The 13,745-nt window shown below is 40.8% G+C and overlaps 1 protein-coding gene across 2 annotated transcripts; it reads left to right on the top strand.

Annotated features, from left to right (window-relative positions):
• Positions 1-519: 519 nt before the first annotated feature.
• On the top strand, positions 520-11,794 carry ston1 (stonin 1). 2 transcript variants are annotated; one of them, XM_088013496.1, is made up of 4 exons: positions 520-997; positions 5,417-7,322; positions 9,632-9,831; positions 10,535-11,794. In XM_088013496.1, exons 2-4 carry the CDS (start codon positions 5,483-5,485, stop codon positions 10,598-10,600), a joined length of 2,106 nt encoding a protein of 701 aa, XP_087869622.1. In that variant the 5' UTR covers positions 520-997; positions 5,417-5,482; the 3' UTR covers positions 10,601-11,794. The 2 variants fall into 2 exon arrangements, with proteins under 2 accessions (XP_087869622.1, XP_014865375.2); XM_015009889.2 differs by having other exon boundaries at positions 524-997; positions 9,629-9,831.
• The last annotated feature ends 1,951 nt before the right edge of the window (positions 11,795-13,745 follow it).

Here is a 13,745-nt window from a genome sequence, read left to right as displayed (position 1 = left end):
CTGCCAATAGTATTTTTCAAGTTTCTCAGCTGGTGCAAGTTTGAACTTTGACTACACAATCAAAGAATAATGGCATGCATTATTCTTTGATTTAAATTATTTAATCATAGCCCTGGGTGTATGTTTAGGGTTTGTTCTGCTTGAACGTGAATCTCCACCCCAGTTCCAAGTCCTAAGAGATTTTCTTCCTGTTTTGGCATATATTTAGCTCCATCCATCCATCCTACTGTCAGCTATCATCAGATTACCCTGTCACTGTCAAACAACCCTGCAACATGTGACTGCCACCCCCATGTTTCATAAAGTGAATGAAAGTGAGATTCAGTTTAAGTTTTCTTATAGTTTCACGTGATGGTTAAAAGATTCAGCTTCAGTAACGCCAATAAAGAGGTTTCTGAAGGTTTATGTGTATTGGAGTGAATGCCATTTCCCCCCCTCTTGTAATTGTTAAATTGTTAACTTAGAGATTATGTGCTATTTAGGCTTTATGGCAAGCATTTTAATGAAATATACTAAAGTTTGTGGTTGTAGAGGGACAGAAAATGAAAAAGTTCTGGGTTGTGAATACCTTTTCGAGGGAAACTACATGCAGACACCCGCTGTATCATCCTCACTAGCGTGACGCACCAAAAGTATAAGTGGAGACAGAGACTCATAAAGACCAGAGTTAAAAATATAGCAAAACCCAAACCAAAAATAGTCTAACCAAAATCTCGTCTGCTGTCATTTAGTCGCTAAGTCTGCTGTATTCTCCGCTTGCTACGTTTCTACGCGCAGTGTGACCGGTTTCCAAAAATCCGACAGCCTTGAACGCACCACCGCTCTGTCCCGTTGGAGGACAGTCTGTAAACTCGGGAGGGGAAGCGCTACGCTGTGAAAACTCCCTGGATTTACACTCTGCCATTTTGAGTAAAAGACTGCCGACAGCGGAGTTCAGACGTGTCCATCAAGAGGCGATCATGACCTGAATTAAAGCAGAACAGCTCGGCGGGACTTTGTGAGTATTCATGGATTTCTTTTGCATCCAGAAATGTTTTGCCAAAAAAAAAACAAAAAAAACCTAAACATGGACACTTAAAAAAAAAAAAAAATCAGCGACAGGGGCAACAGTTTCGGACTGTTTGTGACCTCGGTGTTTAGTCCGTTTTGGTTCAACTGTGAGTAAGTGTTGCATGCAGTGATACAGCTTTAAAAGTTGTAAACGCAACAACTCTGAGTGTGTTTGTCACAACAGTAAAACTAAACTGGGACCCGAACTGGGCCTCTGTGTCCGGGTTACAGGGGCCTCTGTTGTGGATGACAGCATCCTCGTTCTGTTTTGATTCTCTACCAGCTGCTGTGGGAGAAATTAAATAGTTCACCCGGTAACTAGTGTGTTTGGCTGGGATTTACTGACCCCTCCTCTGCGTGCAACAATGGGGCAAACAGTGCATCAAGATGCGAAACGAGATGGAGATCCAGTTAATTTACGAAAAGGAATGGCATTTTTTTGTGGCTTTTCTAATGCGTAAGTTCAGCTGAGAACTTTAAAAAATAAACAAAATGAAAGAGACTTTGTTCACTTTTGGTTTCAGCAGCTAAATCTGTAAATGTGGCTGGCATAACGAAACTCATAAACGGAAGTAATTCAACAAATTATTTTAGAAGTACCTTCTGGGGGGGTTGCTGTATTTTTGCACTTTAAGACCACTATAATTCGTTGTGAAAATCTAATCTAATAAAAGGGATACAGTTTGTTTTTTGTTTACTTTTCATTGTGTTCTTGCGTGTAGTTGTTGAGTCATAATAGTTTCTGTGCATGAAGTCGAGAATGGTGGGGAAATAGCGTGAACGATAAAAGACGGGGCATCCCGACATTAGCCGAAAGCAGTCGAAGAGTGGCGACATCAGGTATGGAGTTCCGAACTTGGGCAGTTCACCTTTTTGTACTCGGAAGTCAATTTTTCAGTTTCAAGTCGGGAAAACCACAAGAAATCTCCCAAAAGGAAAATTGATGCTAGTGCAGCAATCCTGAGGTCACAATCCAATATGGCCGCTGGTTTGGCTGCTGTTTCACTGCTAATAGCTGTGGCAGAAACATTATTATCGATGTCTCTTAAAGCTGCAGCATGTAATTTTTTTTTTACAAACAATATGTTTTTTTATGCATTTGTTAGAACTGTCAATATATGTTTACAGAATAATGTGAGACAGATTACCTGTGGCTCTACTGCCATCTGCAGAAATTCATTCACCGTGCCAGTCAGAAACAACCAATCAGAGCCAAGAGGAAGAACTTAGCAGTTAGTGACTTAGTCAGTCACACTGTGAGCTATAGTGTCAGTTTTAAGAAACATGGAAAGAAAACATATTGTTTATAAAAGTTACATATACTGCAGCTTTAAACATGTTCTGCTATTTGAAGCCAAGTTCTCAGTTTTTTCATTCTAGAGCAAAAAATGTTTCCAATAGTGAAGCTAGTGGAAACATTTCAGGGGACTTAAAACCACTCTTTTTGTCTCTCTCTGTTTCTAAGATCAAGCCGTTTAGACAGGTTCTAATTTATTGTTTTAAAATTCAGATTTTTTTAGGATGGTTCTGGTGCTAAACTATGATGATATTTGCCCTTTAAACAGCTTCTTCTTTTTTTTTTTTGTAAAATCTACATTTCCTCTTAATAAATTCACAATGTAGCTGCTTATACAAGCAGAATCCTTGCCCAAAGACTGTTTTACTTCTCCTGAAAATAATCTTGTATTATTTCCACAAGTGACAGTCCAACTTTAACTTTAACTGTTCTTTTTTTCCTCATTAGCCTTCCCTAATTGCCTGGGAGAAAACTGCACACACTCACATATTTAATCTATATATCCTCTTTTATTTCTCCCAGTCAAACTGAGTCTCAAACAAACTCTACGGGTGCAACAGTAAAAACTTTATTAAGTGTATGAGCGGAAAAAAGCAACTGCATGACCCAGACTCCCTATTAGTTTTGTTTTGCTTGAAGGCAGCTCTCTTTTTTTCCTTTCTTTTCTTCTCTTTCCTTTCCTTTTCTTTTCTCTTCTGTTTTCTAAGCTGGTGATAGTGATGCCCTTGGAGATGGGTCATCTCATTTTCAGCCACTGCCCTGGATTACATCGTCATTGTTCGTCGCAACAGAAATCGTTTTGCTTTAAATTAAACTTGAGGGTATGCCATGTCCTTTATTTTCATGTCATCCCAGGAAAACCACAGGCTCACTCGATGAGCAGGAAACATGCAGAGGATCCAACAGGAACCTGCCTCGTGTCATCAGGAAGCATCTGCATGCTCATCTTTTTTTTTCTTTTTTTCTTTTCTCTCAGCTCAGCAGTTTTACTCTGGAGCTGTTTCAGCTCAGTCATCGTTTGTGGCTAAATGACGATAAGTACTGGTTTCTGTCACGGTCAGAACATTTCACCTCCGTTCCCCGGAGGGGACAGCTCCACTGTGAAAACTTGGCTGCTTGCTGACGTGTTTTTGATTCATTTGCACATTTTTTTCTTTTTTCTTTTTTTTTAAATTAAGAAGTTCAAAGTGCGAAAACGTCCAAACAAAACATCTCTGTTCTTGAAATTATGTTGTGCCTGGTTTAAACTGCAGAGTCTCTCTTTCTGCATGTCCGCTTGAGTTTGACTCGGGTTAATAACCAGACGCATCAGAATGAGATAAAGTGACATTATGGGTAATATTTGTTGTTCACACAAGTGGAGCAGGCGGGTACTTCCTGTGTGCAAAGCCGCTGGTCCCAGAGGAATGAGTGGAATGTGTTCTTTTGTCCTCTGTAGATTTAGCAGCGTCTCATTTCTGCGCCGCCTGCGAGAGAGCCCAGGAAGAAAACTGGAAATAAGCCTGTCAGTGAACTCCCCCCTCCTGAAAGCACACATCCTTCTCTTTGAATCAAAGCTGACTGCCTTCTATAAGTCGGAGAGGACGGGCGAAGTTGCGGATGCGTGCGTATGATTTCCAAACATCATCCCATTAGGAAGATGTTCTTCTGTGTTTGACTGAGTGGCTGTCAATCCGCTCTTCCCGAAGTGGATCCAACACAAGACCCGAGTTTATTAATACCGAGGGGAACTTTCCATCGGATGTCTCTAACTTGCAAGTGGTGGCTGTGATCTTGGAGGGAGGAGGGAGGCTGTAATTGAGGCTTTCAGCTCGCTTTTCTTTATTGGGAGATGGAGCCTCAGCAGTTCATAAGTGGCTTCTCTCTGTGGCCTTTGAGCCTGATGTTTCTGAGAGCAGAGCTGCCAGCACATCAAAGGACAGACGATGATTGATTTGCAGCAAAATTAACTGCAAGACTGTATGAGGATTGCAGCATGTTTAATCTCTATCTGCTGTCAAATTAATTATTTTTTTGGAAATATGTCCCACATCTATGACGTTCATCCTACAGCGGTGGCAGAGACATTAAACAGGCGTTATGTTTCTCTAGTTTCTTGCTTTACCAGCTGCTGCATCACATTATGGGCCAATCAGGCCCTTTAATGTGGCTGGATCTTTGCTGCAACGGCCAACTTCTCTCAAATGCATTTTGGAGCAAGTTCACCATAAAATATTTAGACCATCCTATTTTTTTAACCGGATCTCAGGAAGTTGAAAGTGCACAATGTGCAGTTCTTTCAAACCTTTGAATCTAAAGGTTTTTTTTTTTTGGTTTTTTTTTGAGATTCTAACCAAAATGCAGACAGAAAAATAAGTGACGGTTCCTTTTGAAAGAGTTGATCGGAGAGATCAGAGATGTCCAGCTCTGGTTGTCAAGATCTAAAATATACATGACAGGGACTCTTCAGGACAGGAGTTGGACATTCCTGGTTTAGATCAGTAGGGAACAAATGTTGCTGGACAATAAATTGTTTCAATAATTAATGCAATAAATCAAAATGTTGTCTTGAGATGATTTTCAAGTGACATACGGATCTCAAAAACCGATAAACTTTAATTTCGCAAAGAATATTAAACACGGGAACTGTGTTTTATCTGAATAAAACATAAAGTTTTGTGGTTGTAGCGTGAAAAAAAATCAGAAAAGGTTACGCAGATTTTACCAACTTACTTTATCTGAGGTATAAAATAAAATAAATTGTATTACAATTCTAAATCATATCAGGTCAATCAAATACAATACATTTAAGTTGACTACAAATTCATGGGTATCTTTTCTCACTGCAGCTCCAGCCTCTTATCTTCAAGGTTGAAAGATAATCTTCAGATCAAGCTGATGAAGTGACAGGCATGAGTTTTATTTTAGGAATTTACCGTCTGGAAAAATGCTCAGTTAATGTCCTCAGGGTCGTGTTTTCTCTGTGATAATTGGAGCTTGTGTTTAAAATCCTGTTTAATTTTTATCTTTAGCAACTGTAAATCCTTGTTTGATATTTCTTTCTGACTCCTGGTTTTGTTCCTTTGACAGATGGAAAAAGACTTTGAATCGCAGGACCTGTGATCCAGGAGCCGTTGTCCTTTGAAGTGTCCAGCCATGTGCTCCACCAACCATTCCAACTGGGTCACCTTTGACGACGAAGTCACGCCGGTCTCATCGCCTCAGAAGCCCCTGCAGTCACCCGCTCTTATCAAAGCATCAGTACCACGTCCCAATGGTCTGAAGTTGGTGCTTCCTCCAATCAAAGACACTTCCTGGAGCTTCAGCGGTTCGCTGGAATCGCCTCAAAGCCAGTTAGGCTCCAGTGGGAAGTCTTTCAGACCCTGCAGCAGCGCCTTGAGTACTCCCGTGACCAGAGTCTCCACCAGCACCAGCTCGTTTCACTTCCCCTCGTGCGAAAAAAATGCCTTTCTCCGGAGTTTTTCCAGCCCATCGGGCGTCTCCGTGCCCTCACCGGCACCAGAGACTCCGAGTCAACCTGCGGATGGGCCGAGCCCCTTCCCAGCTTTCAGGGGAAACTCTGGACACTTCAACCCCTTCTGGGACGATTCCAGACGGAGCGTGGATATAAGCAGCTCCTCCTCAGACTCAGACACAGACAACAGCCTACCGCGATTCTTTATTCGGACCAAAGATGGCAGCACGCCTCCTCCCCGCGACCAACCCCAGAACCCTTTCTCCTTTGTCTGCAATAAATTGGAAGACCTACAAGTAGGAAATGAGGGACATACGGACATACCAGAGGGAAGAAATGAGGTGATAGGCGATGGTTCGGTACAGTTTGTCCCCAGGGGTCTTTTCCGTAGTCAGAAGAGGGACGGCTGGCCCGTCATGCTCAGGATTCCTGAAAAAAAGAACCGCATGTCATCCCGACAGTGGGGGCCCATCTATCTCCGCCTGCTCCCCGGAGGCGTGCTGCAGATGTTCTACGAGAAAGGCCTGGAAAAGCCGTACAAAGAGTTCCAGCTCCTCCCCCAGTGCAGGCCGTCGGAGCTGAAGGTGGAGAGCTACAGCGAGCCCAGGAAGGTCCTCACCGTCAAGGTGGAGCTCTTCTCCTACACCGAGAAGAAGCGCTTCCACCCGAAGCTGGAGGTGAGTCACGAGGCAGAGGTGGAGCAGCTGCTGAAGTTCGGCTCCACAGCGCACGAGGACATGGAGGATCTGGTTGTCTCCATGGAGGAGGAGATCTTCAAGCTGAGCGTGCCGCATCAGCAGAGGCGGCAGTACGAGGAGCAGGAGCTGTCGCTGCAGGTCACTGACCACATCTGGATACAGCTGGATAAGTCGGGGACGGTCATGGAGAGGGCAGCTTTCACCCAGATCCACTGTCTGGCCTTCCTGAACGGACAGGGCAACTGTTTCCTCGCCCTGAACGATCTCGGCTTGCTGCATTCCAACTCCAGCTACGGGTACGAGGAGGACAGCGACCTCTGGATGGAGATCACCGACCGACATTTTCACCAATGTGTGAACGAGACTGAGTTTCAGATGTCCCGGCTCATCAAGTTCTCTCCTCCGGATGCGTGCCGGGTGGAGCTGATGCGGTACAAAACGGCGGTCCTGGGCTGCACCGAGATTCCCTTTTCGATCAAAGCCGTGGTCACGGTCCAAGGAGCCTACGTGGAGCTGCAGGCCTTCCTCAACATGTCCGCCACCTTCCTCTCCTCCCTCAGGACGTCCGACACCTCCCAACCGCTGTGCGAGAACGTAGTGATCCGCGTCCCGGTTCCAGGCGACTGGGTCAAGGTGACGCAGACGGTGGCCTTGTTGCGGCAAAGGTCGCTGAAGGCCCGGATGAACAGAAACGCCTGCCTGGGCTCGGTCAGAGCCGCGGACTCGCAGCCCGTCATGCAGGTGTCCATCGGATCCGTCAAGTACGAGAATGTTTATTCGGCCATCGTGTGGAGGATCGATAGGCTGCCTGCCAAGAATACAGGTAACACTTCAAGAAGAGATTGATTGAAATGAACTGGTTTTAGATTCTCATACCGGCAACTTTAAGAAATGCTTCAGCTTGAGAATATTTCCACAAAAAACATAAACCAGAAAAGTACAACTTGATATTTCAAAACAAAAGCAAGCTGTTGCTGCTGGTACTAAAAAATATAACATACGTTCATGTAAAAACAAAATTAGGACATCCGATAAAAGAATCTAAGACTCGTGAGGAATTTAAAATCAGCTAAGTAGAAATGCTAACGGAGGACAATCAAGTCTTAAAAACAACAGCTAGCATACCCAGATCTACCATCTAACCAAATTTACTCAAACTGCATGCAACAGATGGCAGAAAAGTCTCCAAAATCCCTAAAATCTCGTTATGAGACTTTTACTTCTGCTGATATGAAAGTTATTCCTGTGCAGCCTGAACGATGTTGTTTTACTTTAATGGGAGTATTTTGCTGTGAAAGAAAAACACAAAGGTCAATCTGAAGGTTCTCCTAATAACAGAGGGCAAAGAAGAGACTAAATATGTGAACATTTTATTTTTGACAGAAAAAGGAAGGGCTAATATTTATTAATTGTATAATACCAGGTAGTCAGGCTGTCTGCTCTGGTATCCGTACTATACTACCAGCTGATTCAAGGTCATGCTCGTATTAAAATACAGTATAATTTTGCAGAAATATAGTAAATCTGATAAAAGAGCTACGCAATTACAATTAAAAGGGAGAAAAAACTCTTGTATTTTAACCTGGAATGTTAAATGATCGAACGTCGGAACGCCTTAAATGTTCAGAGAAATAAGTTGGTGTCATATTGTTTGAAATCTTAAGAACAACCAAAAAAAAAATATTAAACTGGATCCTTAAAATGACAGGAGGCCAGTGCAGCAAGGCCAGAACAGCTGTTACTATTTTTCTTACCATTCGAAGGTGAACAGCAGCATTTTGAATATTTTGTAGACAGAATGGAAAAGAACTGGAAGTAATCCAAACAGGATGTAATTAAGGTGTAAAATATTTTTGATGTAGTGGATGTAGTTGTATTTTTAAATGTTGAGCAATCAAAATCATTTAGACACTCCGGAAAGCCTTAGGAAATGGGCTCAAGACCACTCATTAAATTACAGGAAAATGCTTGTTTTTTGGAAGTAAAAGTAGTCAATATGAGTGATAAATCAAACCTGCAGCAAAGGTGGATACAGACAAAAAAATCAGAAAACATGAAAATGTTTCACAAAGAACAACAGCTGACAGAAATATTTTAGAAATGGACACAGAAACCAGATTCTGATCAGTTATTGGTTGCAAAAATCAGATTTTTTTTTTTCTTCTAGTTTTCTTGATCAGAGATTTATTCGCTCTCAGGTCACGCAGACAACAACACGCCTCACAGTTAATGAGGGAAGAAGACTAATTTAGCTATTTTCAGTATCAATGATGGTCTTGAAAGCACAAAAGCTCAGAGAAGCTCCATTTTCAGAGGCATGCTGAGTATTTCTTCAAGCGGCTGCAGAAAGTTCAGAAAATAAACGAAAGTCTGACTGCGTTTTGCCTCATGCTTTTGAGGTATCTGTCAAAGATCATACTGAGTTAGGATGCGTTACCATCCGTTCAAAAATGTCACTTTTTAAGATAAAAATCTAATTCCTCTACAAACAGAGACTAATGACTAAGCTGGGCGCCTGTGGACCAGCAGGAAGAAGAGTCGTCTTGCATCTACTCTGTTCTCCCCTTAATTTTTAAACTCAGCTTTTATTTATTTAGAATAGATCTCATATCAGTCACTGAACTTCTTGTGGCACAAATTGCAGCTCCAAATTCAGTGAAGCACAGCTTGTCTTCAAAAGGTAGCTTGAAATAATTTTTAGTCATGTTTTATCTACAGACACATCTGTTGCAAACCTGGAGGATTTGGTTGTATTTGTAGATTATCTGTGATGTAAGGAGAGACGGCTTTGGGCTGTCTGTGAGAAAGTGGTTTTATTTTACTAAGAATGCATTTTGTTGTTAACTCTGGTTTTCCTCCAAAGGTAGAAGTATTCTGGCTTTTTTTATATTTGATAAGAAAAAATTAAGAGTCTGACAAAATCAAAACTCGGCAACAAAATCTCTGTAGGTTTCAGCTTTATTGTCTCTCTTTGCACCTCAGGGCCGCTGCATTCTTCACCCTTGCTCATCCATTTTTGATGAGCCCCTCAGTACTTTTGGCTTCCTCGGCATTGCATATTTTTCTGCTGCTGTACCATTGTTAACTACAAGAGCACATTGTTTTGTTCCCCCCAACCCCTTTTTGCAGCAGTGGATCATCCCCATTCATTCTCCTGTAAGCTGGAGCTGGGATCCGATCAGGAGATCCCCAGTGACTGGTACCCCTTTGTCTCCATGGAATGTGAAATCTCGGGCGCGGTCGTGTCGCAGACCAGGGTCAAGTCCCTCGGCACTGTGAACGACATTCAGCCGCAGAAACACGTGACCAGCTGGACGCGCTATCACTGTCAGGTGAGACGGGTCCTCAGGAAACTTCACACAGCAAACATGACGCAAGCTGGATTGAAGTCTGTGCACACATGCTAAGAGATGGAACCAAAATAAATTACTTCAGAGCCTCTTTGACCCACATCGTGACCCCTGACCTGAATTGCTCGACTGAAAAATAAACCAAAAACTTTTAGGAGGAAAAAATGCAAAATAGAAACACAAATAATGTGATTTTTTTCTTCCTATTTGTTGTTGCTAATGTCACTGCTGCATCCTATTTTCTTTACTTGATAATGAGTGACTTTACTTTGCTCTATGGTGAATTTAATGGCTTGTAAATTATTTTGTGCCCATCTCCTGACTGATACATTTTGACACTGAGACGCCAGATGTCAGGAAAAAAAAAACAAGCTTAACTTTTATTTAGGATTAATCCGATGCACTTTAAATGATAACAGAGTTATGTGGTTAATGCTGACAGTCACATCTCAAGATATAAGAAATTTGTGCAGCCACATTATTTTAGCTTTAGATTTTGTATTTTTTCCCCTGCAAAATGTAATTTTCAAATTTAATTTGTACAGATTGTATGAAGTGTCTTATTTTTCTCATTGTACAAACTTGGGATTTTAAAAGGGATTTGTAGACTTTTTATTTCCACCGTAGCTCAAACTCTATATTGGTTTCTCTAATTGTGTATTTTTGTCTCTTTTTTTTTTTTAAGGTGGAAGTGGAGAAGAAATGGATTGAAACAGACTCACAGAGGCAATCTGGTTGTATGACGCAGTAATTTCCAAAACAGCATTTCTTTTGCTCAACATTCTTCCCAAAGTCTTCCTAATGAGGATCAAAAAACGTGAGGGTACTGAGAGGCTTTGAGGTTTTTTGTCAGATTCAGATAATTCTCCAGTAACTGGTTGCATTTCTCATGAAATTCTGCATCCTTAACCCTGAGACCGAATGTCTCTAGGCTTAAAACAACAACTTAACATTCTTCTTGCCTAGCACTTTACATAGATTTTACAATAGATTTATTAATTATATTACTATACTACTGTGTGTATATAAAATCTTGCATTCGCATCCTCTCTGCACTGCTCTCCAGAATGACTCACAGTCTCAAAGAAGTCATGCTAAACAGAATTTATCCAATAATCAGCTAAAATCATTTATTTTCATCATCCTAGTTGGGGGACAGGCCGTTTCTTACAATTCTGTCAAACAGATCTAAGAATCATTCCTTTAAATTTGGACTAAAATGTCTTCTATTATTGATGGGTTACATGAAAAGAAAAGTATTTGAAGCGTTGTTGGTAATAATGAATGTATAAACTCATGTCTTAACTTTACTGTGTGACACTATGAGCCTCATTATTGACAAGGCACAAAATTGCCACAATTCAACCACAAATATGAGTTAAATATTTTTTATATATATAAATAAATACGGTTTAGAAAGTGTAAGGGCAGTGTAATAAAGAATAAATTATTGTATTATTTCATTAGCAGCCTTATCTGTCCTGTTCAGTGTGTGTTATAAAAGCTGCTATTGATGTTTCGTTGTGGGCTGCTGCATAGGAATGAAGTCAAAAAATTATATAACATAAATACATTAAACTAACATTTCATGATGTGTATTTAGTATTTTTTTTTACATACTAATACAATAAAATTAACAATTTCATTAAAATTGTGGGAATATTGTCTGATTGTGGCAGTTTTAGCCTTCCATACTTACTAGCATTTTGTCATCATCAATACAGAACTGACCCCTGACTCTAAACGAAGGCTGCTTTATGGACGACTGTAATTTTATTTAAGCAAATCAAATCTTTATTACGAGGTCTTTTTTACCTCTTGGCTGGGAAAAAAAAGGTCTGAATAAAATAATAAAAAATGGTGAGGGGAATTTTTTTTTTATGTGAGGTACCTGGCTTACGCTGGTTATTATGTGCATCAAGAATAAAAACTGAATTAAATCTTATCGACTCTGAGTAGTTATTTTGTTCTTTTACACCCATTAAACTCGGGACAAATTCTTGAGTTTAAATCTACGCAGAAAAAAAACCAAAACAAAAAGCTGATATAATGAGATGTGCTTCTGACTCTCAGTGATTGTACCTTTGATAGCGGGATGAGACATCCAGTACTGACACCGTGCTCCTCAGTAGATTACATGCAGCGCTCTGGTAATGATTTTCTGAAGTGCTTCCGTGGTGTAAAGGTAAATGGCCAGCAGAGAAAACATCAGAGCCGGAGCTGAACACGCTGAATTGGCACAATTCGAGAGCGAGAGAGAGAGAGAGCTGCACACGGATTGCCATTGTTTCACCAGATTACTCTGGTTTTATAAGGCGAGCGTCAGCTTTCGTTTTGGCTCTTGTTTTCATGACTCACTCCTGGCAGAAGCTTCGACTTGCAGGAACTCATCCAGTTCTTCCCTTTGTGAAGAAGAACGTCCCAAAACGATGTATTCTGGTTGTTTTGCGTGTTCATTGTTTACAGCCTCTACAAAGATTATGCTTTCTGACGTGTTGTCAAGTCGTAATCAGAAACTTCAACATGTTTATGGTGTTTTCATGTGAATACAGAGAGGACTGAGGAGTGGTGTTGATGTGCCATCAGCCTCAGAGTTAATACTGTACTTTGTTTAAACACATGTTGCTGCTGGTACAACAGCAAACCCTTCAAGGCGTGATTCTGTTTGCTTTGCTCAGCCAGACACTCATTTCTGTTTTGTTTTTTTTGCTTTAGGTAGAAAATTATCTTTGCAAAAATAACTCAAGCTGATTGAAATCTGAATGAGAGCATTTATAAACTGCAGTTTAGAAAAGTTTTCACACATTCCCGATGGTACTGAGGCCTCAGCTTTGACTATTTCATTCAAACACGTGTGTGTGTGTGTATATATATATATATATATTTTTTTTTATTTTTTTTTCACTGATCCTTTCTGTTGTAACTCTGGTTGTATGCTTCAGGCTGATCTGCTGAAAAGTGAGTCTAAAGTCTAGGTTTTCTGTCTCTGCTGAGGAAAAGCCTCCCTGCAGCATGATGCGGCTACTGCCTTGCTTCATTATAGGGATGGTGAGTTCAGGGGTAATGTGAAATATTAGTTTTTTGCCACACACATAGTGCATGTGGCCATGAAAATTAAAAAAACATGATTGTATCTGACTGCAGTGAGCCAGGGCTACTTATGGCTTTCTTTCAACGTTGACTTTCCTTTTACCACTCTTCAATTATGAAACTGGGTTTAGTTTTATGTATTATGAAGAAGCTGAAACAGAAGGTACATTTTACAAATCTAAAATGTATTTAAATGGCCGAGTAATTTCTATTTCCAAGATGTGTGCTGATAAATTAAACATGCGGTTGCAGAGTGGATGGTGATGCCGCGTATCTTAAGAACAAGTCTTCACTTTTCTACATTTGCAGCAAAAACTTCTAAGTACAAACTTCAGAGCAGCTCTGTAGCAAAGTGACAGCTACAGTAAACTGCTCTGTGTGTGTGGAGATGCGTTTCATGTTGCCGCTTTCAGCTGCAGCACTTTCGCCCTCGGCAGAGGAAGAGTCGACCTCGGGGCCTGAAAGAGAGCCGTAATCGGCGAGCAGCCAGCTCAGAGGAAGCCGGGGTCGGGGGTGATGCTGTTGTGAATCTATTGAACATAAAGTTTTGAAAAGGATAAGGGTCTTTTTGCAAAAAAAAAAAAAAAAGATATTTTTTAACTGGTTTCATGTTGTACTCTGGGTTCAGTGGTTCAGGTTGCAGTGTTGTACCAGATTCAGTTTACTGTATTGTTTTTTTTGTTTGAGAGTGACGATAAAGCAGGAATCTGAAACATATTTTCTTTTAAACAGGAAAAGAGGATGTAATAATGAGAGACATGTTAATTTTTACCTATAAAAAAACAAGAAAAACACTATTTTCAGAG

The sequence above is a fragment of the Poecilia mexicana genome, unplaced genomic scaffold (assembly GCF_051168715.1).
Source record: "Poecilia mexicana isolate PSO_F unplaced genomic scaffold, ASM5116871v1 scaffold_15, whole genome shotgun sequence".
Taxonomy (NCBI): Eukaryota; Metazoa; Chordata; class Actinopteri; order Cyprinodontiformes; family Poeciliidae; genus Poecilia; species Poecilia mexicana.
Note: the sequence above shows the minus strand (reverse complement) of the source record. Positions and strands in the feature narration are given on the sequence as shown.

What these genes read in the sequence shown, in the direction of transcription:
- ston1 (XM_015009889.2), top strand. Translation starts at nt 5,483, where the DNA reads ATGTGCTCCACCAACCATTCCAACTGGGTCACCTTTGACGACGAAGTC. An exon ending in GCTGCCTGCCAAGAATACAG is followed by an intron (nt 7,323 to 9,628) that starts GTAACACTTCAA and finishes CCCTTTTTGCAG; the next exon opens with CAGTGGATCATCCCCATTCA. An exon ending in GGACGCGCTATCACTGTCAG is followed by an intron (nt 9,832 to 10,534) that starts GTGAGACGGGTC and finishes TTTTTTTTTAAG; the next exon opens with GTGGAAGTGGAGAAGAAATG.